This window comes from Oncorhynchus keta, chromosome 1 (assembly GCF_023373465.1).
Source record: "Oncorhynchus keta strain PuntledgeMale-10-30-2019 chromosome 1, Oket_V2, whole genome shotgun sequence".
NCBI lineage: Eukaryota > Metazoa > Chordata > Actinopteri > Salmoniformes > Salmonidae > Oncorhynchus > Oncorhynchus keta.
The window spans coordinates 32995534-33017690 of NC_068421.1; the positions used below are offsets into that span (position 1 = coordinate 32995534).

The 22157-nt window shown below is 44.5% G+C and overlaps 1 protein-coding gene across 2 annotated transcripts in view; it reads left to right on the plus strand.

Moving 5' to 3' along the window:
- The window catches only part of LOC118396139 (neurobeachin-like), a 415134-nt gene that overhangs the window by 76321 nt on the left and 316656 nt on the right, over positions 1-22157 (plus strand). For both annotated transcript variants that reach the window (XM_052522064.1, XM_052522066.1), the window contains exons 2-5: positions 7454-7685; positions 8300-8400; positions 10496-10591; positions 13022-13143. In XM_052522064.1, coding sequence (XP_052378024.1) covers positions 7454-7685; positions 8300-8400; positions 10496-10591; positions 13022-13143 — 551 coding nt within the window. The remainder of the gene's footprint in view (positions 1-7453; positions 7686-8299; positions 8401-10495; positions 10592-13021; positions 13144-22157) is intronic.

The window sequence follows — 22157 nt, forward strand, 5'->3', positions numbered from 1 at the left end:
AGTACACTGGGACTACACCGTGTATGTGTTTTGGTGTGTGTATGATGTTGACGTCCTGCTGATTAGAGTATAGACCATGACAGCTACAAAAGGGGTTTAATTTGTGGGTTTTGCCTGGTGCATTTACTCCCACAAGGCTGTTCTGCCAGTTATGCAAATGAATGAATTCATTTACATTATATTGGAATGAGGAAGTGGTTTGAGTCCCCAGAGCATCAGAGCAGCTGTGGTGTCCTACTATTCACACTACTACACAGTCTGGCAGACACACTGTGTGTGTGTATGTGTGTGTGTTGCTCACAGTGTTGTTCATTAGCGATGTTCAGCCGATTAATCAGGAGCAATAAACCCATTTCTATATCTAATCTCTCTCTCTCTCCCTCGCTCTCTTTCCTCTCCTCTCTCTTATTCTCTTTCCTTCTCTCTGCCTCTCCATCTCTATATCCCTCTCTTACTTAGTCAAGTGCGAGTGGTCAGGGTCGGGCATGAGGAGGTGGTGCGGGGGGGTGGGGGGTGCTGTGGGATTATTTAAGATCCTCTTCGAGGAGGTAGGGCTTCAGATGTTTTCGGAAGACGGGCAGGGACAACGCTCACTCTAAACTGTGCCCCTCCTCCAGGACTGCCGCACAGTAGAAATGCCATGCCACGCAGAGGCACAAGAGATTGTACTTCAATGAGTTCGCCCCATTAGTTTGCACTATATAGATCAACCAGTGGCGATTTGATTTACAATTCCGAGTTATATGACCGCTCAAAACATATTTCCCTGTCGGAGCTCGTTTTTCACGGAATTTCCTGTCTTGAACTCACTGAAGTCAAGTTTTCGCAGTTCTGAGTTAACAGTTGTTTTGACAGCATGGCCAATGTTGAGTGTTTATCATTTTAAACTTAATCCCAGATTGAGACCATGCAGCCACTCCACTGAATAGCAGGCTAGTGATTGCTTTGCAATGCTTGCAATTAGTCACTTTCACTGACTACTTCCAAACCACTCATTGTTGAATTTGCGAATGCCAACTTGTTGTGTAATGTTTATGTCCAATGGGCGAAGAGCACCTATACGTTTTATCTATAATTTATTATCATTATTTACCTTCATATGACAAGGATAAAAAATTATGTAAATTTGTCGACTTCATTCATGATGACTGCTAGCTATGATTTTGTAAGTATGATGTTTACATGATCAGTCCAATCCAAGCTACTGTAGATATAACGTGATTTGACATCATTTTATCTGTGACCAATGACCTTTAGCCTTCTTGGATGGGCACTTTTAGTGTAACTCTATGACAGCACCCAAGGGGCTTGAATTTTCAAGGTCTACCCTTAGACTTGGTGGTGACATAGTGAGAACACTGGGCTAATCATGGCGCAACTAGAGAACATTACCAACACCTATGCTCCGGATTTTCCCATTGGCTGCCCCACCACCAGAGAAAGCACTGAGCTAGGCTGAAACGCCTGCATTTTGGAGCTGCCTTACTCAAGAAAGTAAAAAAGAGGACATGTTTGTATGCAGCTTTATTAGTTCAATCTTTGTTTGAGTCCAGGTGTGCCCCATTTTGCTGATAACCCTCCCGGCTCCACCCACCGACATCCTATTAAGGAAAGCACGAGCAAAGAGAAGGAATTCGGCAGACAGAGTGGGTGGGTCGTCCCATATCATAGAAATCAAAAGTTATTTCCATGTGAAAATGTTATGGATTTGCTCCATTGGTTTTGTTGGTAGGCCTACATTATGCTCAAATAGCCACAATAGCCTATTAGCTACTGTCTAAAACTGTAAAGCCTCAGTCTTCACTGTAAACGCTGTAAAGTTGCACAAAATTCTCACAACGTTCAAGTTTCTGCTCACAAGACCTACAATTTGCTCAGTGCCCCACAAATGTTGAGATAACATTGGGCAAGGACTCTGCTGTCCTAGCTTCAGGGGGAAGCTGGTTCCACCATTGTGGTGTCAGGACAGATAAGCGCTTGGACTGGGCTGAGCTGGAGCCTGACCTTTCTAGTCATGACATTTTGTCAGGTCTCGAATAGGGAGAGAAGAGCCCTGGGTTTACCCCCTCAGACTACTGGAGTTACTGTGTTAGATCACTTTCCTGCAGAGTACTGAACAGTACTGTACATGTCACAGTGTCAGAGAGACAGAGAGAGGCTTAAGTACTTTACACACTATCAGGCTGACCTGATCCGTTCTGCTCTAGCCCTGGGTTGTGTCCCAAATGACATCCTATTCCCTATGTAGTGCAGTTTAAAGGGATATGGTACCATTTTTGGATACAACCCTGGTCTTGTGCTGTTCTATTATCACTGTGACTTGGTGTAGGCACACAGGGTACAGACATAATCATCAAGCAATCTGTGAGACTTTTTCTGATCTTTGATTGGTCAAATTATTTTCCAGAAGATTTGCCGCTGCATGGCTGCTGTACTCATTCTCTGCAGAACCAATGGAAGAACCGAATGTCAAAGTCCACCGGTTTTTATTTTTATTAAGCATGACAAGGCAACAGGAACAACACACCAGCATTTTTTGTCTACTTACGCTGATGTACTTTGATGCTGGATACAGCAGGATAGCCTGAGCCTTCACAATGGGATGTCTCTTAGTATAGAGCAGCTGTGTATTTATTTTATTATTGATCTTGACATAATGCACGGATATTCCTCCTCCTTCTCTCCTCTGTTTATTCTCACCAACAGCTGGAAATAGGAATTCACTTCTATTGTTTTAAACCCGATTTGCTGTCCACTGTTTAGACTGGAAACCTACAGAAGATTACGTTTCTAGTCCAACCTACTGCCGTCACCATGGTGACCAAGAGTCTCTCTGTCTCTCTATATATCTCCCACCCCTCTCTCTCTCTCTCTCTCTCTCTCTCTCTCTCTCTCTCTCTCTCTCTCTCTCTCTCTCTCTCTCTCTCTGGTTCGTCATCCTGACAAGATGCAGCCAGGAGAAAGGAACTAATCACTGATCAAGATGTTAAGTGTAACAGAGATCAATGGTCAGGAGGTTAATACACAGAAAGATGGAGCGAATAGAGTGAAGGAGAGGTTGGGAGGGGTAGAAACTGAGTGTGAGAGGGGATATGGAGAGAGGGAGAGGTTGGGAGGGGTAGAGACTGAGTGTGAGAGGGGAGAGAGGGAGAGGTTGGGAGGGGTAGAGACTGTGTGAGAGGGGAGAGGGAGAGAGGGAGAGGTTGGGAGGGGTAGAGACTGAGTGTGAGAGGGGATATGGAGAGAGGGAGAGGTTGGGAGGGGTAGAGACTGAGTGTGAGAGGGGAGAGGGAGAGGTTGGGAGGGGTAGAGACTGAGTGTGAGAGGGGAGAGGGAGAGGTTGGGAGGGGTAGAGACTGAGTGTGAGAGGGGATATGGAGAGAGGGAGAGGTTGGGAGGGGTAGAGACTGAGTGTGAGAGGGGATATGGAGAGAGGGAGAGGTTGGGAGGGGTAGAGACTGAGTGTGAGAGGGGATATGGAGAGAGGGAGAGGTTGGGAGGGGTAGAGACTGAGTGTGAGAGGGGATATGGAGAGAGGGAGAGGTTGGGAGGGGTAGGGACTGAGTGTGAGAGGGGAGAGGGAGAGAGGGAGAGGTTGGGAGGGGTAGAGACTGTGTGGGAGGGGAGAGGGAGAGAGGGAGAGGTTGGGAGGGGTAGAGACTGAGTGTGAGAGGGGATATGGAGAGAGGGAGAGGTTGGGAGGGGTAGAGACTGAGTGTGAGAGGGGATATGGAGAGAGGGAGAGGTTGGGAGGGGTAGAGACTGAGTTTGAGAGGGGATATGGAGAGAGGGAGAGGTTGGGAGGGGTAGAGACTGAGTGTGAGAGGGGATATGGAGAGAGGGAGAGGTTGGGAGGGGTAGAGACTGAGTGTGAGAGGGGAGAGGGAGAGAGGGAGAGGTTGGGAGGGGTAGAGACTGTGTGAGAGGGGAGAGGGAGAGAGGGAGAGGTTGGGAGGGGTAGAGACTGAGTGTGAGAGGGGATATGGAGAGAGAGAGAGGTTGGGAGGGGTAGAGACTGAGTGTGAGAGGGGATATGGAGAGAGGGAGAGGTTGGGAGGGGTAGAGACTGAGTGTGAGAGGGGAGAGGGAGAGGTTGGGAGGGGTAGAGACTGTGTGAGAGGGGAGAGGGAGAGAGGGAGAGGTTGGGAGGGGTAGAGACTGAGTGTGAGAGGGGATATGGAGAGAGAGAGAGGTTGGGAGGGGTAGAGACTGAGTGTGAGAGGGGATATGGAGAGAGGGAGAGGTTGGCAGGGGTAGAGACTGAGTGTGAGAGAGGATATGGAGAGAGGTTGTAGTGAGAGAAAGCGACTAGTACTGTAGAGTTAATTTGAAATGTGTATAATTTCTGTCACTGCCCATATGGAATGTTGATGTTTTTCTCATCGCATATTATGTTAAGCTAAGCTGCCATCTATAGCTATATGTAGCCTGTTGCTTCCAGTAATCCTTAACAGATACTGTAATCTTAGATGGTGGACGAGGTACATTGTTATGTGTAACCAGACTGTATGTTTCCAATATAGATTCTGCTCATTATACATTCTGCTCATTCTTAATGCAGCTACTCACACAGAGACATCTGGCGCCTGGGTGATTGTGGGACCTAATCAAGAATCTGATTTGAAGATGGTTTTTAATCCAGAAAGAGATTGTAAATGAAAGTGTTATTCTGCTAATAGAAGCAGTGGCACTGCTGTGCATACTAAACATTTCAGGTTAAAAAGTAGTTATTCTGTCTTTCATCCAACCAGCAGATTGTGATCAATTAAAGATACCACATCACACTGTAAAAAAAGGCTTTGCACGGCACAACTTGTTGTTTTCAACCTCAAGGTTTTTTTGATGATTTTACTCCCTATGTTCTTGTTTTCTGCTCTCTCCTCTTTGCTGTCCTCTCACTTGTTTTTTAGGAGCGCCCTAATTCCATTTTTGATGTCCCAAGTGGCTCTGGTCAAAAGTAGTGCACTATATAGGGAATAGGGTGCTATTTAGGACACGTCCCTGGAGTTCAGAATGCAGACATTCAGCTCTACTGCTGTACAGTACATCCAATGTACATCATGTTAACTCTCTTTGCCTCTGGCATACCTCAGGCTTACACAATGTACCTAGATTTCTGAATCTTTGACAACCCTCAAGTTCTTCTTACGTATAGTTTAAACAAACTTTCAAGCTAAATTTATACAAGGATACCTGTATACATTTTCTTCCATGGAGTTCTTAGCATTGATTATATTGTAGCATGGTTGAGCCAGTTGAAGTGGTTAAAGTGGTGTGTGTAATGACTGGTATAATTAATCTAACAGTCTGACTGGCTATGTGAGTGAGAGGTTGAAAGCTTCTAAGGCTGCGTTTAGACAGGCATCCCAATTCTGATCTTTTTCCACTAATTGTTATTTTGACCAATCACACCAGATCTTTTCACATCAGATCTTTTTCAGAGCTGATCTGATTGTGTCCATATTTACATCCCAAATACCACTCTATTCCCTATTCAGTGTACTACTTTTGACCAGAGACTTTTAACCAGAGCACTAAATAGGGAATAGAGTGTCATTGGGGACGCATCCCATGTCTTCATCTATACCTCTCCTCCTCTCCTCTCTGAGCACATTGGCTGCAGATTACTAGGATGTAAAACTGTAATTAGTCTGCTGCTTACTGTCTGTGAATGGAGGGAGGGATGGAGAGGTATTGTAGGAGAGAGAGATGCAGGGCTCTTTGTCTCTCTATCTCTCTCTGTACCATGGCCTACTAGCCTGCCAATGTATTTGCAGTAAAAATGTTGAGGTTGTTTGCTCAATCCACAATGTAATGGAGAAGCTAGTTCTTAGTCAGAATCCTGGTTCTCTGGTGTAGAGAAGAAACTTCAACTGCACACGGTCTGCTCTGAAAATCAATTCCTTTCATTGAAAATAAAGTTTTTGTCAAGATGTTAAATTCCACAGGAATACTTTCCCTGGACCCTGTACTCTAGTGCCTTTTATAACACAAAACAAATGACTACTGGTATCACGACTCAGGATATGACCCAGATGCGGACACGGGAGGCGAATAGTACAGTTCTCAGATGATTTATTGAAAACAGGCTCAGGGTCAAGGCAGGGACAACTAGGAAAACAGACTTGAGAAAAAGGAAGACTGGGAAGCACGCTGGTAAGACAAGACAAGACGAACTGGCAACAGACAAACAGAGAACACCGGTATAAATACACAGGGGATCATGTGAAGGTGGGCGACAGCTGGAGGGGGGTGGAGACAAAGACAGGTGAAACACAAAGACAGGTGAAACAGATCAGGGAGTGACAACTGGAGCTGAGTTCTACCACAATAGAATGAGGGATAAATACATGAAAAGACAAAGCAGAGTAGCGAGGATAATACAGGGGTGAGGAGAGGATAGAAGCAGAGGAGCGGAAAGACAAGATGGTGGGGTAGGGAGATGAGAGGACCTGTGTGTTTTGTTGGACCCAGGTAGTCTGTTCAGTGTGCAACAGTGTGAACACGGTCTATATTTAGCACGGGTTTGTTACTGTAAGCTCTGCTTTATAGAGGTGGGTTTTCTGAACAGCTTGGCCATCTCTCTCTCTCTCGCTCTCTCGCTCTCTCGCTCTCTCGCTCTCTCGCTCTCTCTCTCTCTCTCTCTCTCTCTCTCTCTCTCTCTCTCTCTCTCTCTCTCTCTCTCTCTCTCTCTCTCTCTCTCTCTCTCTCTCTGTCTTTCGTTAGATCTGCTATCTAGTTCTTACCTTCTCTCTCTCTCTCTCTCTCTCTCTCTCTCTCTCTCTCTCTCTCTCTCTCTCTCTCTCTCTCTCTCTCTCTCTCTCTCTCTCTCTCTCTCTCTCTCTCTCTCTCTCTCTCTCTCTCTCTCTCTCTCTCTCTCTCTCTTTCCTCTCTCTCTCTCTCTCTCTCTCTCTCTCTCTCTCTCTCTCTCTCTCTCTCTCTCTCTCTCTCTCTCTCTCTCTCTCTCTCTCTCTCTCTCTTTCGTTAGATCTGCTATTAGTTCTTACCTTATTTCCTGCAGGCTTTGTCCTGTCAGTCCCAGTGATGGTACCTGGAGAGTTTCTGACCCTATTTTCTGCATGGCTGCTTCCATGCCCACCAGTCAGAATGCAGCCTCTGTACCATGTGTTCTCTGTATGTTCTCTGTATGTTCTCTGTGTGTTCTCTGTGTGTTCGCGCTACTAGAGGCGACCAATTAATTGCCTGTTGAGCATCAAGAATATAAATATGGATTGTTGGTTGATCGGTAAGCCCCTTCCCTTCCACTTTCCAACCAATATGAGATTTTACATTACAACCCTTCAATTTCTGAGCCTTTTGTAATACAATCACTGTCGCATAGAGGAAAAGGCCTCCTCTCTCTTACTGAACAATCATGTCTGTTAATCTCATACTACCTCTCCATCCCTTCCCTCCTCTCCCTCCTCTCCCTCCCTACATCTCTCCTCTCCAGCTGGTTGGGGGTGAGTTTGACCTGGAGCAGAACTTCATCATAGCGGCAGCAGAGAGCCTAGGCTGTATGGTGGAGCTGTTGGAGCACTGTGATGTGACCTGCCAGGCTGAGGTGTGGTCCATGTTCACAGCCATCCTCAGGAAGAGTGTCCGTAACCTCCAGACCAGCACTGAGGTGGGCCTCATAGAGCAGGTACTGCTGAAGATGAGCTCCGTTGACGACATGATCGCAGGTAAAGGAACATACGCAAGCAGCACACACACGCATGCATGCACACACGCATGCATGCGCACAAACACACACACACACAAAATAGTCCATAGAGCTTGTTCCATGGCCAGGTGCCCATAGTAAGCCTGCAGTACAGTACCCACTGCAGCTTGCTAGGTGGATGGATGTGGATTAAGTTAATATTTTAAGCATATTGAAATTCCTCTGGCTTAAAGGAGAGGAAAGATTGAAAAGAGAAAATATCATTAGTCACAGTGTGTTTTATAATGAGACTGAATTGCAGTTTAGAGGAAAATTTTATTTCAGAGGGCAAACTAAAGGCTTGGCACTTTTCAACTCTTTTTAATTCTATTGTGAAATATGAGGGCATGTTTATATTGTGGATTTTTTACAGTAAATAATTAACCCCTATCTGCCAGTGAGGAAATTGAAGTACCAACTCAACAAGTGTGTGTGTGTGTGTGTGTGTGTGTGTGTGTGTGTGTGTGTGTGTGTGTGTGTGTGTGTGTGTGTGTGTGTGTGTGTGTGTGTGTGTGTGTGTGTGTGTGTGTGTGTGTGTGTGTGTGTGTGTGTGTGTGTGTGTGTGTGTGTGTGTGTGTGTGTGTGTGTGTGTAGACCTGCTGGTGGATATGTTAGGAGTGCTAGCCAGCTACAGCATCACAGTGAAGGAGCTCAAACTGCTGTTCAGTCTGCTGAGGGGAGACCGAGGACTCTGGGTAAGTTGTAGGAGTAGAGGACTCTGGGTAAGTAATGGGAGGGGAAGGAGAGGTTATAAGTTGGTGTTATAATCATCTATTGTACAGTATGTGATGAACATGGCTCATATACAATATTATCTCCATCTCATCCATACATCACTTCTTTCTCTCATCTCTTCCCTTCCATCTCGCTCTCTTCTTGCCATCTCTTCTCTCTCTCCTCCCTCCATCTCTTCTCCTCCCTCCATCTCTTCTCCTCTCTCCTCCCTCCATCTCTTCTCTCTCTCCTCCCTCCATCTCTTCTCTCTCTCCTCCCTCCATCTCTTCTCCTCCCTCCATCTCTTCTCCTCTCTCCTCCCTCCATCTCTTCTCTCTCTCCTCCCTCCATCTCTTCTCCTCTCCTCCCTCCATCTCTTCTCCTCCCTCCATCTCTTCTCCTCTCTCCTCCCTCCATCTCTTCTCCTCCCTCCATCTCTTCTCTCTCTCCTCCCTCCATCTCTTCTCCTCCCTCCATCTCTTCTCCTCTCTCCTCCCTCCATCTCTTCTCTCTCTCCTCCCTCCATCTCTTCTCTCTCTCCTCCCTCCATCTCTTCTCCTCCCTCCATCTCTTCTCCTCTCTCCTCCCTCCATCTCTTCTCTCTCTCCTCCCTCCATCTCTTCTCCTCTCTCCTCCCTCCATCTCTTCTCCTCCCTCCATCTCTTCTCTCTCTCCTCCCTCCATCTCTTCTTCTCTCTCCTCCCTCCATCTCTTCTCTCTCTCCTCCCTCCATCTCTTCTCTCTCTCCTCCCTCCATCTCTTCTCTCTCTCCTCCCTCCATCTCTTCTCCTCCCTCCATCTCTTCTCCTCTCTCCTCCCTCCATCTCTTCTCTCTCTCCTCCCTCCATCTCTTCTCCTCCCTCCATCTCTTCTCCCTCTCTCCTCCCTCCATCTCTTCTCTCTCTCCTCCCTCCATCTCTTCTCTCTCTCCTCCCTCCATCTCTTCTCTCTCTCCTCCCTCCATCTCTTCTCCTCCCTCCATCTCTTCTCCTCTCTCCTCCCTCCATCTCTTCTCTCTCTCCTCCCTCCATCTCTTCTCCTCCCTCCATCTCTTCTCCTCTCTCCTCCCTCCATCTCTCTCTCTCTCTCCTCCCTCCATCTCTTCTCCTCTCTCCATCTCTTCTCCTCTCTCCTCCCTCCATCTCTTCTCTCTCCCCTCCCTCCATCTCTTCTCCTCCCTCCATCTCTTCTCTCTCTCCTCCCTCCATCTCTTCTCTCTCTCCTCCCTCCATCTCTTCTCCTCTCTCCTCCCTCCATCTCTTCTCTCTCTCCTCCCTCCATCTCTTCTCTCTCTCCTCCCTCCATCTCTTCTCTCTCTCCTCCCTCCATCTCTTCTCTCCTCCTCCCTCCATCTCTTCTCCTCTCTCCTCCCTCCATCTCTTCTCCTCTCTCCATCTCTTCTCCTCCCTCCATCTCTTCTCTCTCTCCTCCCTCCATCTCTTCTCTCTCTCCTCCCTCCATCTCTTCTCCTCTCTCCTCCCTCCATCTCTTCTCCTCTCTCCATCTCTTCTCCTCCCTCCATCTCTTCTCCTCTCTCCTCCCTCCATCTCTTCTCCTCCCTCCATCTCTTCTCTCTCTCCTCCCTCCATCTCTTCTCTCTCTCCTCCCTCCATCTCTTCTCCTCTCTCCTCCCTCCATCTCTTCTCTCTCTCCTCCCTCCATCTCTTCTCTCTCTCCTCCCTCCATCTCTTCTCTCTCTCCTCCCTCCATCTCTTCTCTCTCTCCTCCCTCCATCTCTTCTCTCTCCTCCTCCCTCCATCTCTTCTCTCTCTCCTCCCTCCATCTCTTCTCTCTCTCCTCCCTCCATCTCTTCTCTCTCTCCTCCCTCCATCTCTTCTCCTCTCTCCTCCCTCCATCTCTTCTCTCTCTCCTCCCTCCATCTCTTCTCCTCTCTCCTCCCTCCATCTCTTCTCTCTCTCCTCCCTCCATCTCTTCTCTCTCTCCTCCCTCCATCTCTTCTCCTCTCTCCATCTCTTCTCCTCTCTCCTCCCTCCATCTCTTCTCTCTCTCCTCCCTCCATCTCTTCTCCTCTCTCCATCTCTTCTCCTCTCTCCTACCACCATCTCTCCCTTTCAGCCTAGGCATGCAGTGAAGCTGCTGTCTGTTCTGAACCAGATGCCTCAGAGACACGGTCCAGACACTTTCTTCAACTTCCCCGGACGCAGTGCTGCGGTAAGACTTTACACGCTGGGCTAGCCTGGTGATGTGGACATTCCCTCTTATTATACACTGAAAACAAATGTATGTTTTTGTTTGTGTGATTAGCTGAATGAAGTTATACATCAACTGTACGTATCTGTTCTATAATACGAGGAATCAGCTGTTTGGAATTGGAATTGATTATCTACCTAGCACCTACCTTTTTCTGTTCTGATTGGTCAGATATTCGTTAATTGTTGTAAGTGAACAGGAAGCAGTTGAGTTGATGTATGGCTCTAGTTGTGGTCAGTTCATTATAAAGGGCATGTTCCTCTGCCCAGGGGTTGCTGATGCATGCCAGATCTTACAACACCTGGATAGGTATTTTACTTATCAGCTAACCACATCAGCACATAACACATTAATCCAAGATGGCGTAGCAGTCAGACGTCTTTGTCCTTCGTCTTGACATGTCCCATGTATATATCTTTTAATATATTTTTCTTTGCATATATTTGTTATATTTCTCGAAACCTCAACTTCAAAATACTCTCCTTCAACCCGCCTCACCCAATGTGGTGTGGATCTGTTTTCTATAAAGTATTTTTATTTACCTCGGAACCAGAATCCCCCAACAGAAGCTAGCCAGCTCACTAGCTACTAGCTAGTAGTCAACTAACCATTGCAAGCGGTCATCAGCTAACCTTTAGCTCGGAAAGCTCTCGACCAGTTTGTACAACGTGATTCAAACCAGAGCATACCGGACCTATTTTCTCTCCATATCCCCGGATTCCTACCGCAAGCTCTGAACCTTTTCACCTGGATCATCGCAGCTAGCTAGCTGCTATCCAAGTGACTACTCCTGGCTAACATCCCGAAGAAAGCACCAATTAACCTGGAGCTAGCCCATGCTAGGCCCATCTCCCAGCTAGCTGAAGAGACCATCAGCCACTCCTGTGCTACAATACCTGGACCCCTTTTACTTCTGGTACGGGGCACGGAGCCCCGCCGATCCTTCACGACTGGACTCCCGACGTAATCTGCGTGAGGGGGTACTCAACTGGCCCCTACCTTGCGACATCTCCTGAATGCCCATCTGTTACCCTACTAGCCGTGGCCCGCTAGCTGTCTAGAGCATATCGGACTGTTAGCTAATAGGCCCATCGGCCAATTTCTCGCGCCACTATCCCTATTTTGCCAATTGGCCTGGGCCCCTTTTCACTCAACGAAGACATGATTATATCCATCACGACAGGACTACCAACGTAATCTGCCTGAGGGTTTCTTCCAACAGGCCCCTCCGTCGCGACGTCCCCTGAATGCCCATCTGCTAGCCTGCTAGCGGGGCCCACTAGCTAGAGCATATTGGACTGTGAGCTGAATAGATCCATCGGCCAATTTCTTGGGCCACCATACCTATTTTGCCAATTGGACTTGGACCCCTCTGCTACTCAGAACCCTACTAATCCATCACGACTGGTCTATCAACGTTACCGCACGTGGAGGCTAAAACAGACTTTTCTCCGTCTCTTTTCTCCGCTCCCTCTAAGGCCCTTCTGCTAGCTTGCTAGCCCCGGCCTGCTAGCTGTCTGAATCGCCGTGTCTCCAGCCAGCCAAACCACTCACTGGACCCCTATGATCACTCGGCTACGCATGCCTCTCCCAAATATCAATATGCCTTGTCCATTTCTGTCCTGGTTAGTGACTATTGTCTTATTTCACTGTCGCTCTGCTCAATATGCCTTAACCAATCATTTTGTTCCACCTACCATTCCAGTGTTTAATTGCTATATTTTTATTACTTCACCACCATGGCCTATTTATTGCCTTATACCTCCCTTATCCTACCTCATTTGCCACACTGTATATAGACTATAGACTTTTTCTACTGTATTATTGACTGTATGTTTGTTTATTCCATGTGTAACTCTGTTGTTGCATGTGTCGAACTGCTTTGTTTTATCTTGGCCAGGTCGCAGTTGTAAATGAGAACTTGTTCTCAACTGGCCTACCTGGTTAAATAAAGGTAAAATATAAAATATGGTAAAGCAGTCTGGTGCCTGACTGCACTGTCAATGACTTGGTATGCAACCATTGGTTGATGCATGCAATGTCTAAGCAGGGGAACGGCTCCGAAATCTGCAAAAGAGTAATTAGTCTCTATCCAATGTTTGTCTTCATAGTCATCCATCCACCATCTAAAGAACAATCACACGACAGCTGTATGTTTGTAACTGTATTTGTTTTAGAGATAGAGCTTCCTCTGGAGTCTATGAAAAGTCTCTCTCTCTCTCTCTCTCTCTCTCACTCACTCACTCACTCACTCACTCACTCACTCACTCACTCACTCACAGGCAGGGAGCCCACTCACCACTCACTCACTCACTCACTCACTCACTCACTCACTCACTCACTCACTCACTCACTCACTCACTCACTCACTCACTTTCTTTCTTTCTACAGGCCATAGCGCTGCCTCCCATTGCTAAGTGGCCTTACCAGAACGGCTTCACTCTCAACACCTGGTTCAGAATGGACCCTCTAAACAACATCAATGTAGACAAAGACAAACCATATCTCTACTGGTGAGTAGTACATATAAACCATATCTCTACTGGTGAGTAGAACATATAAACCATATCTCTACTGGTGAGTAGTACATATAAACCATATCTCTACTGGTGAGTAGAACATATAAACCATATCTCTACTGGTGAGTAGAACATATAAACCATATTTCTACTGGTGAGTAGTACATATAAACCATATCTCTACTGGTGAGTAGTACATATAAACCATATCTCTACTGGTGAGTAGAACATATAAACCATATCTCTACTGGTGAGTAGAACATATAAACCATATCTCTACTGGTGAGTAGAACATATAAACCATATCTCTACTGGTGAGTAGAACATATAAACCATATTTCTACTGGTGAGTAGTACATATAAACCATATCTCTACTGGTGAGTAGAACATATAAACCATATCTCTACTGGTTATTAGAACATATAAACCATATCTCTACTGGTTATTAGAACATATAAACCATATCTCTACTGGTTAGTAGAGGGATACTGGTCTGTAGTTGGTCTGTAGTTGTTGACATCGGAGGGATCGAGTGTAGGTTTTTTCAGAAGGGGTGCAACTCTCGCTCTCTTGAGGACGGAAGGGACGTAGCCAGCGTTCAGTGATGAGTTGATGAGCGAGGTGAGGTAAGGGAGAAGGTCTCCGGAAATGGTCTGGAGAAGAGTGGAGGGGATAGGGTCAAGCGGGCAGGTTGTTGGGCGGCCGGCCGTCACAAGACGCAAGATTTCATCTGGAGAGAGAGGGGAGAAAGAGGTCAGAGCACAGGGTAGGGCAGTGTGAGCAGAACCAGCGGTGTCGTTTGACTTAGCAAACGAGGATCGGATGTCGTCGACCTTCTTTTCAAAATGGTTGACGAAGTCATCTGCAGAGAGGAGGAGGGGGGATTCAGGAGGGAGGAGAAGGTGGCAAAGAGCTTCCTAGGGTTAGAGGCAGATGCTTGGAATTTAGAGTGGTAGAAAGTGGCTTTAGCAGCAGAGACAGAGGAGGAAAATGTAGAGAGGAGGGAGTGAAAGGATGCCAGGTCCGCAGGGAGGCGAGTTTTCCTCCATTTCCGCTCGGCTGCCCGGAGCCCTGTTCTGTGAGCTCGCAATGAGTCGTCGAGCCACGGAGCGGGAGGGGAGGACCGAGCCGGCCTGGAGGATGGGGGACATAGAGAGTCAAAGGATGCAGAAAGGGAGGAGAGGAGGGTTGAGGGGGCAGAATCAGGAGATAGGTTGGAGAAGGTTTGAGCAGATGGAAGAGATGATAGGATGGAAGAGGAGAGAGTAGCGGGGGAGAGAGAGCGAAGGTTGGGACGGCGCGATACCATCCGAGTAGGGGCAGTATGGGAAGTGTTGGATGAGAGCGAGAGGGAAAAGGATACAAGGTAGTGGTCCGAGACTTGGAGGGAGTTGCAATGGGGTTAGTGGAAGAACAGCATCTAGTAAAGATGAGGTCGAGCGTATTGCCTGCCTTGTGAGTAGGGGGAAGGTGAGAGGGTGAGGTCAAAAGAGGAGAGGAGTGGAAAGAAGGAGGCAGAGAGGAATGAGTCAAAGGTAGACGTGGGGGAGGTTAAAGTCGCCCAGAACTGTGAGAGGTGAGCCGTCCTCAGGAAAGGAGCTTATCAAGGCATCAAGCTCATTGATGAACTCTCCGAGGGAACCTGGAGGGCGATAAATGATAAGGATGTTAAGCTTGAAAGGGCTGGTAACTGTGACAGCATGGAATTCAAAGGAGGCGATAGACAGATGGGTAAGGGGAGAAAGAGAGAATGACCACTTGGGAGAGATGAGGATCCCGGTGCCACCACCCCGCTGACCAGAAGCTCTCAGGGTGTGCGAGAACACGTGGGCGGACGAGGAGAGAGCAGTAGGAGTAGCAGTGTTATCTGTGGTGATCCATGTTTCCGTCAGTGCCAAGAAGTCGAGGGACTGGAGGGAGGCATAGGCTGAGATGAACTCTGCCTTGTTGGCTGCAGATCAGCAGTTCCAGAGGCTACCGGAGACCTGGAACTCCACGTGGGTCGTGCGCGCTGGGACCACCAGATTAGGGTGGCCGTGGCCACGCGGTGTGGAGCGTTTGTATGGTCTGTGCAGAGAGGAGAGAACAGGGATAGACAGACACATAGTTGACAGGCTACAGAAGAGGCTACGCTAATGCAAAGGAGATTGGAATGACAAGTGGACTACACGTCTCGAATGTTCAGAAAGTTAAGCTTACGTAGCAAGAATCTTATTGACTAAAATGATTAAAATGATACAGTACTGCTGAAGTAGGCTAGCTGGCAGTGGCTGCGTTGTTGACACTACACTAATCAAGTCGTTCCGTTGAGTGTAATAGTTTCTACAGTGCTACTATTCGGGGGCTAGCTGGCTAGCTAGCAGTGTTGATTACGTTACGTTGCGTTAAAAGAACGACAATAGCTGGCTAGCTAACCTAGAAAATCGCTCTAGACTACACAATTATCTTTGATACAAGGACGGCTATGTAGCTAGCTATGTAGCTAGCTACGATCAAGCAAATCAAACCGTTGTGCTGTAATGAAATGAAATGATGGTGAGTAGTTCATATAAACCATATCTCTACTGGTGAGTAGTTCATATAAACCATATCTCTACTGTTGAGTTGTTCATATAAACCATGTCTCTACTGGTGAGTAGTACATATAAACCATGTCTCTACTGGTGAGTACAACATATAAACCATATCTCTACTGGTGAGTAGTTCATATAAACCATATCTCTACTGGTGAGTAGTACATATAAACCATATCTCTACTGGTGAGTAGTTCATATAAACCATGTCTCTACTGGTGAGTAGTACATATAAACCATATCTCTACTGGTGAGTAGTACATATAAACCATATCTCAAATCAAATCAAATCAAATTTATTTATAAATAGCCCTTCGTACATCAGCTGATATCTCAAAGTGCTGTACAGAAACCCAGCCTAAAACCCCAAACAGCAAACAATGCAGGTGTAAAAAGCACGGTGAGTAGGAAAACTCCCTAGAAAGGCCAAAACCTAGGAAGAAACCTAGAGAGGAACCTGGCTATGTGGGTGGCCATATCCATATCTCTCTGGCTGTGCCGGGTAGAGATTATAACAGAACATGACCAAGATGTTCAAATGTTCATATAAAATGACCAGCATGGTGAGTATAATAATAAGGCAGAACATATGAAACTGTGAGCAGCAGCACAGTCAGGTGGACTGGGGACAGCAAGGAGCCATCATGTCAGGTAGTCCTGGGGCACGGTCCTAGGGCTAAACCAGGTCCTCCGAGAGAGAGAAAGAAATTCTACTGGTGAGAGAATTAGAGAGAGCATATGTGGGGTGGCCATATAAACCATATCTCTCTGGCTGTAGCATATCTCTACTGGTGGAGATTATAAACAGAACGTGGCCAAGATGTTCAAATGTTCATAAATGACCAGCATGGTTGAATAATAGTAAGGCAGAACAGTTGAAACTGGAGCAGGAGCATGGCCAGGTGGACTGGGGACAGCATATAAAGTCCTCATGTCAGGTAGTCCTGGGACATGGTCCTAGGGCCCAGGCCAGTTGAAACTGGAGCATATAAAGCAGCATGGCCAGGTGGACTGGGGACATATAAAGCAAGGAGTCATCATGTCAGGTAGTCCTGGGGCATGGTCCTAGGGCTAAACCAGGTCCTACTGGTGAGAGAAAGAAAAGAGAAGGAGAGAATTAGAGAACATATAAACCACTACTTAGATTCACACAGGACACCGATATCTCTAGGACAGGAGAAGTACTACAGATATAAACAAACTGACCCTAACCCCCTGGTGACACATATAAACTACTGCAGCATAAATACTGTGAGGCTGAGACAGGACTGGGGGTCATAAGACACTGGTGAGTGTGTACATATAAACCATATCTCTACTGGTGAGTACAACATATAAACCATATCTCTACTGGTGAGTAGTACATATAAACCATATCTCTACTGGTGAGTAGTACATATAAACCATATCTCTACTGGTGAGTAGAACATATAAACCATATTTCTACTGGTGAGTAGTACATATAAACCATATTTCTACTGGTGAGTAGTACATATAAACCATATCTCTACTGGTGAGTACAACATATAAACCATATCTCTACTGGTGAGTAGTACATATAAACCATATCTCTACTGGTGAGTAGTACATATAAACCATATCTCTACTGGTGAGTACAACATATAAACCATATCTCTACTGGTGAGTAGTACATATAAACCATATCTCTACTGGTGAGTATAACATATAAACCATATCTCTACTGGTGAGTAGAACATATAAACCATATCTCTACTGGTGAGTAGAACATATAAACCATATCTCTACTGGTGAGTAGTACATATAAACCATATCTCTACTGGTGAGTAGTACATATAAACCATATCTCTACTGGTGAGTAGTACATATAAACCATATCTCTACTTGTGAGTAGTACATATAAACCATATCTCTACTGGTGAGTAGAACATATAAACCATGTCTACTGGTGAGTATAACATATAAACCATATCTCTACTGGTGAGTAGTACATATAAACCATATCTCTACTGGTGAGTAGTACATATAAACCATGTCTCTACTGGTGAGTAGTACATATAAACCATGTCTCTACTGGTGAGTGGTACATATAAACCATATCTCTACTGGTGAGTAGTACATATAAACCATATCTCTACTGGTGAGTACAACATATAAACCATATCTCTACTGGTGAGTAGTACATATAAACCATATCTCTACTGGTGAGTACAACATATAAACCATATCTCTACTGGTGAGTAGTACATATAAACCATATTTCTACTGGTGAGTAGTACATATAAACCATATCTCTACTGGTGAGTACAACATATAAACCATATTTCTACTGGTGAGTAGTACATATAAACCATGTCTCTACTGGTGAGTAGTACATATAAACCATATCTCTACTGGTGAGTAGAACATATAAACCATATCTCTACTGGTGAGTAGAACATATAAACCATATCTCTACTGGTGAGTAGTACATATAAACCATATCTCTACTGGTGAGTAGTACATATAAACCATATCTCTACTGGTGAGTAGTACATATAAACCATATCTCTACTGGTGAGTATAACATATAAACCATATTTCTACTGGTGAGTAGAACATATAAACCATATCTCTACTGGTGAGTATAACATATAAACCATATCTCTACTGGTGAGTAGTTCATATAAACCATGTCTCTACTGGTGAGTAGTTCATATAAACCATATCTCTACTGGTTAGTAGAACATATAAACCATATTTCTACTGGTGAGTAGTACATATAAACCATATCTCTCCTGGTGAGTAGTACATATAAACCATATCTCTACTGGTGAGTAGTTCATATAAACCATATCTCTACTGGTGAGTAGAACATATAAACCATATCTCTACTGGTGAGTACAACATATAAACCATATTTCTACTGGTGAGTAGTACATATAAACCATGTCTCTACTGGTGAGTGGTACATATAAACCATATCTCTACTGGTGAGTAGTACATATAAACCATATCTCTACTGGTGAGTAGTACATATAAACCATATCTCTACTGGTGAGTAGTACATATAAACCATATCTCTACTGGTGAGTATAACATATAAACCATATTTCTACTGGTGAGTAGAACATATAAACCATATCTCTACTGGTGAGTATAACATATAAACCATATCTCTACTGGTGAGTAGTTCATATAAACCGTATCTCTACTGGTGAGTACAACATATAAACCATATCTCTACTGGTGAGTAGTTCATATAAACCATATCTCTACTGGTGAGTATAACATATAAACCATATCTCTACTGGTGAGTAGTTCATATAAACCATTTCTCTACTGGTGAGTAGTTCATATAAACCATATCTCTACTGGTGAGTAGTACATATAAACCATATCTCTACTGGTGAGTAGTACATATAAACCATATCTCTACTGGTGAGTAGAACATATAAACCATATCTCTACTGGTGAGTAGTTCATATAAACCATATCTCTACTGGTGAGTAGTTCATATAAACCATATCTCTACTGGTTAGTAGAACATATAAACCATATTTCTACTGGTGAGTAGTACATATAAACCATATCTCTACTGGTGAGTAGTACATATAAACCATATCTCTACTGGTGAGTAGTACATATAAAACCATAACATATAAACCATATCTCTACTGGTGAGTGGTACATATAAACCATATCTCTACTGGTGAGTAGTACATATAAACCATATCTCTACTGGTGAGTAGTACATATAAACCATATCTCTACTGGTGAGTAGTACATATAAACCATATCTCTACTGGTGAGTAGTACATATACTGGTGAGTACCATATAAACCATATCTCTACTGGTGAGTAGTACATATAAACCATATCTCTACTGGTGAGTAGTACATATAAACCATATTTCTACTGGTGAGTAGTACATATAAACCATATCTCTACTGGTGAGTAGTACATATAAACCATATCTCTACTGGTGAGTAGTACATATAAACCATATCTCTACTGGTGAGTAGTTCATATAAACCATATCTCTACTGGTGAGTAGTACATATAAACCATATCTCTACTGGTGAGTAGTACATATAAACCATATCTCTACTGGTGAGTATAACATATAAACCATATCTCTACTGGTGAGTAGTACATATAAACCATGTCTCTACTGGTGAGTAGTTCATATAAACCATATCTCTACTGGTGAGTAGTACATATAAACCATATCTCTACTGGTGAGTAGTACATATAAACCATATCTCTACTGGTGAGTAGAACATATAAACCATATCTCTACTGGTGAGTAGTACATATAAACCATATCTCTACTGGTGAGTAGTACATATAAACCATATCTCTACTGGTGAGTAGTACATATAAACCATATCTCTACTGGTGAGTAGTTTATATAAACCATATCTCTACTGGTGAGTAGTACATATAAACCATATCTCTACTGGTGAGTAGTACATATAAACCATATCTCTACTGGTGAGTAGTACATATAAACCATATCTCTACTGGTGAGTAGTACATATAAACCATATCTCTACTGGTGAGTAGTACATATAAACCATATCTCTACTGGTGAGTAGTACATATAAACCATATTTCTACTGGTGAGTAGTACATATAAACCATATCTCTACTGGTGAGTATAACATATAAACCATATCTCTACTGGTGAGTAGTACATATAAACCATATCTCTACTGGTGAGTAGTACATATAAACCATATCTCTACTGGTGAGTAGAACATATAAACCATATCTCTACTGGTGAGTAGTACATATAAACCATATTTCTACTGGTGAGTAGTACATATAAACCATATCTCTACTGGTGAGTATAACATATAAACCATATCTCTACTGGTGAGTAGTACATATAAACCATATCTCTACTGGTGAGTAGTACATATAAACCATATCTCTACTGGTGAGTAGTACATATAAACCATATCTCTACTGGTGAGTAGTACATATAAACCATATCTCTACTGGTGAGTAGAACATATAAACCATATTTCTACTGGTGAGTAGTACATATAAACCATATTTCTACTGGTGAGTAGTACATATAAACCATATCTCTACTGGTGAGTAGAACATATAAACCATATCTCTACTGGTGAGTGGTACATATAAACCATATCTCTACTGGTGAGTAGTACATATAAACCATATCTCTACTGGTGAGTAGTACATATAAACCATATCTCTACTGGTGAGTAGTACATATAAACCATATCTCTACTGGTGAGTAGTACATATAAACCATATCTCTACTGGTGAGTAGTACATATAAACCATATCTCTACTGGTGAGTAGTACATATAAACCATATCTCTACTGGTGAGTAGTACATATAAACCATATCTCTACTGGTGAGTAGTTCCCCACCTGTGACCCACTGGGCAAAAACTGGTTCAATCGTTTGTACATAATTTCAACAAAACAATTCAATGTGATGACTTTGAATCAACATCGAAAACTGATTGGATTTGCAAAAAGTAATTAATGTAAGAGAATTTAATATTTTTTCCACCCAAATTTTAACCTAAATCCAAAGATTTTTGTTATTGTTGAATTCAGTTAGTTGACCACTCAAATGTAAATCAAAAGTAGATGTTGAACTGACGTTTTCCCAGTGGGGACCCAGTAACTTTAGTGTTTGACCTCTGACCTTCCCTCTAAATCAGTAAACAGATTATGACCACAAGTTGTATTTCATTTAATCCACTTTTCAAGGTTTAAAGTTTATAAGCAGCTCTGTGTGAGGACTCCCTTCCTCCTGATGATGTAGTGCAGTATAAAGGAGGAATGAGTTCTGATTAGGGTGATTAAAACCAGTCCAGGTCTGAACTGTGGAGGCTGGTACAAGCTTGTGTGTGTGTGTGTGTGTGTGTGTGTGTGTGTGTGTGTGTGTGTGTGTGTGTGTGTGTGTGTGTGTGTACAGGCTGGGATCAGAGGGAGGTACTGAGACAGGGTATATTGGGCTGTACGGGGGAGGAACAATGGTAACGACTATTAATGTAGACTAATGTCTGGCCACCACAGCCCACGTCTGGTGGTGCATTGTGGGTAATTAACAGAGAGATCAATAGCCTCAAGAGAAGAGATTATCAACCACTACTCCAAATAGATAGGGAGAGGAGTTCCTAGAGAGGAGGAGAGGAGGGGAGCAGAGGAGAGGAGAGTAGAGGACTGGAGATGGGTATAAGGAGGGGAGGGATGAGATGAAAGGGAGAGGAGAGTAGTGGAGAGGAACAGCCTGGAACAATGAGAGAGGGAATGGGAGAGAATGTGAGAGGCAGTGGGAGAGAATGTGAGAGGCAGTGGGAGAGAATGTGAGGGGGAGTGGGAGAGAATGTGAGAGGCAGTGGGAGAGAATGTGAGAGGGAGTGGGAGAGAATGTGAGAGGGAGTGGAAGAGAATGTGAGAGGCAGTGGGAGAGAATGTGAGAGGGA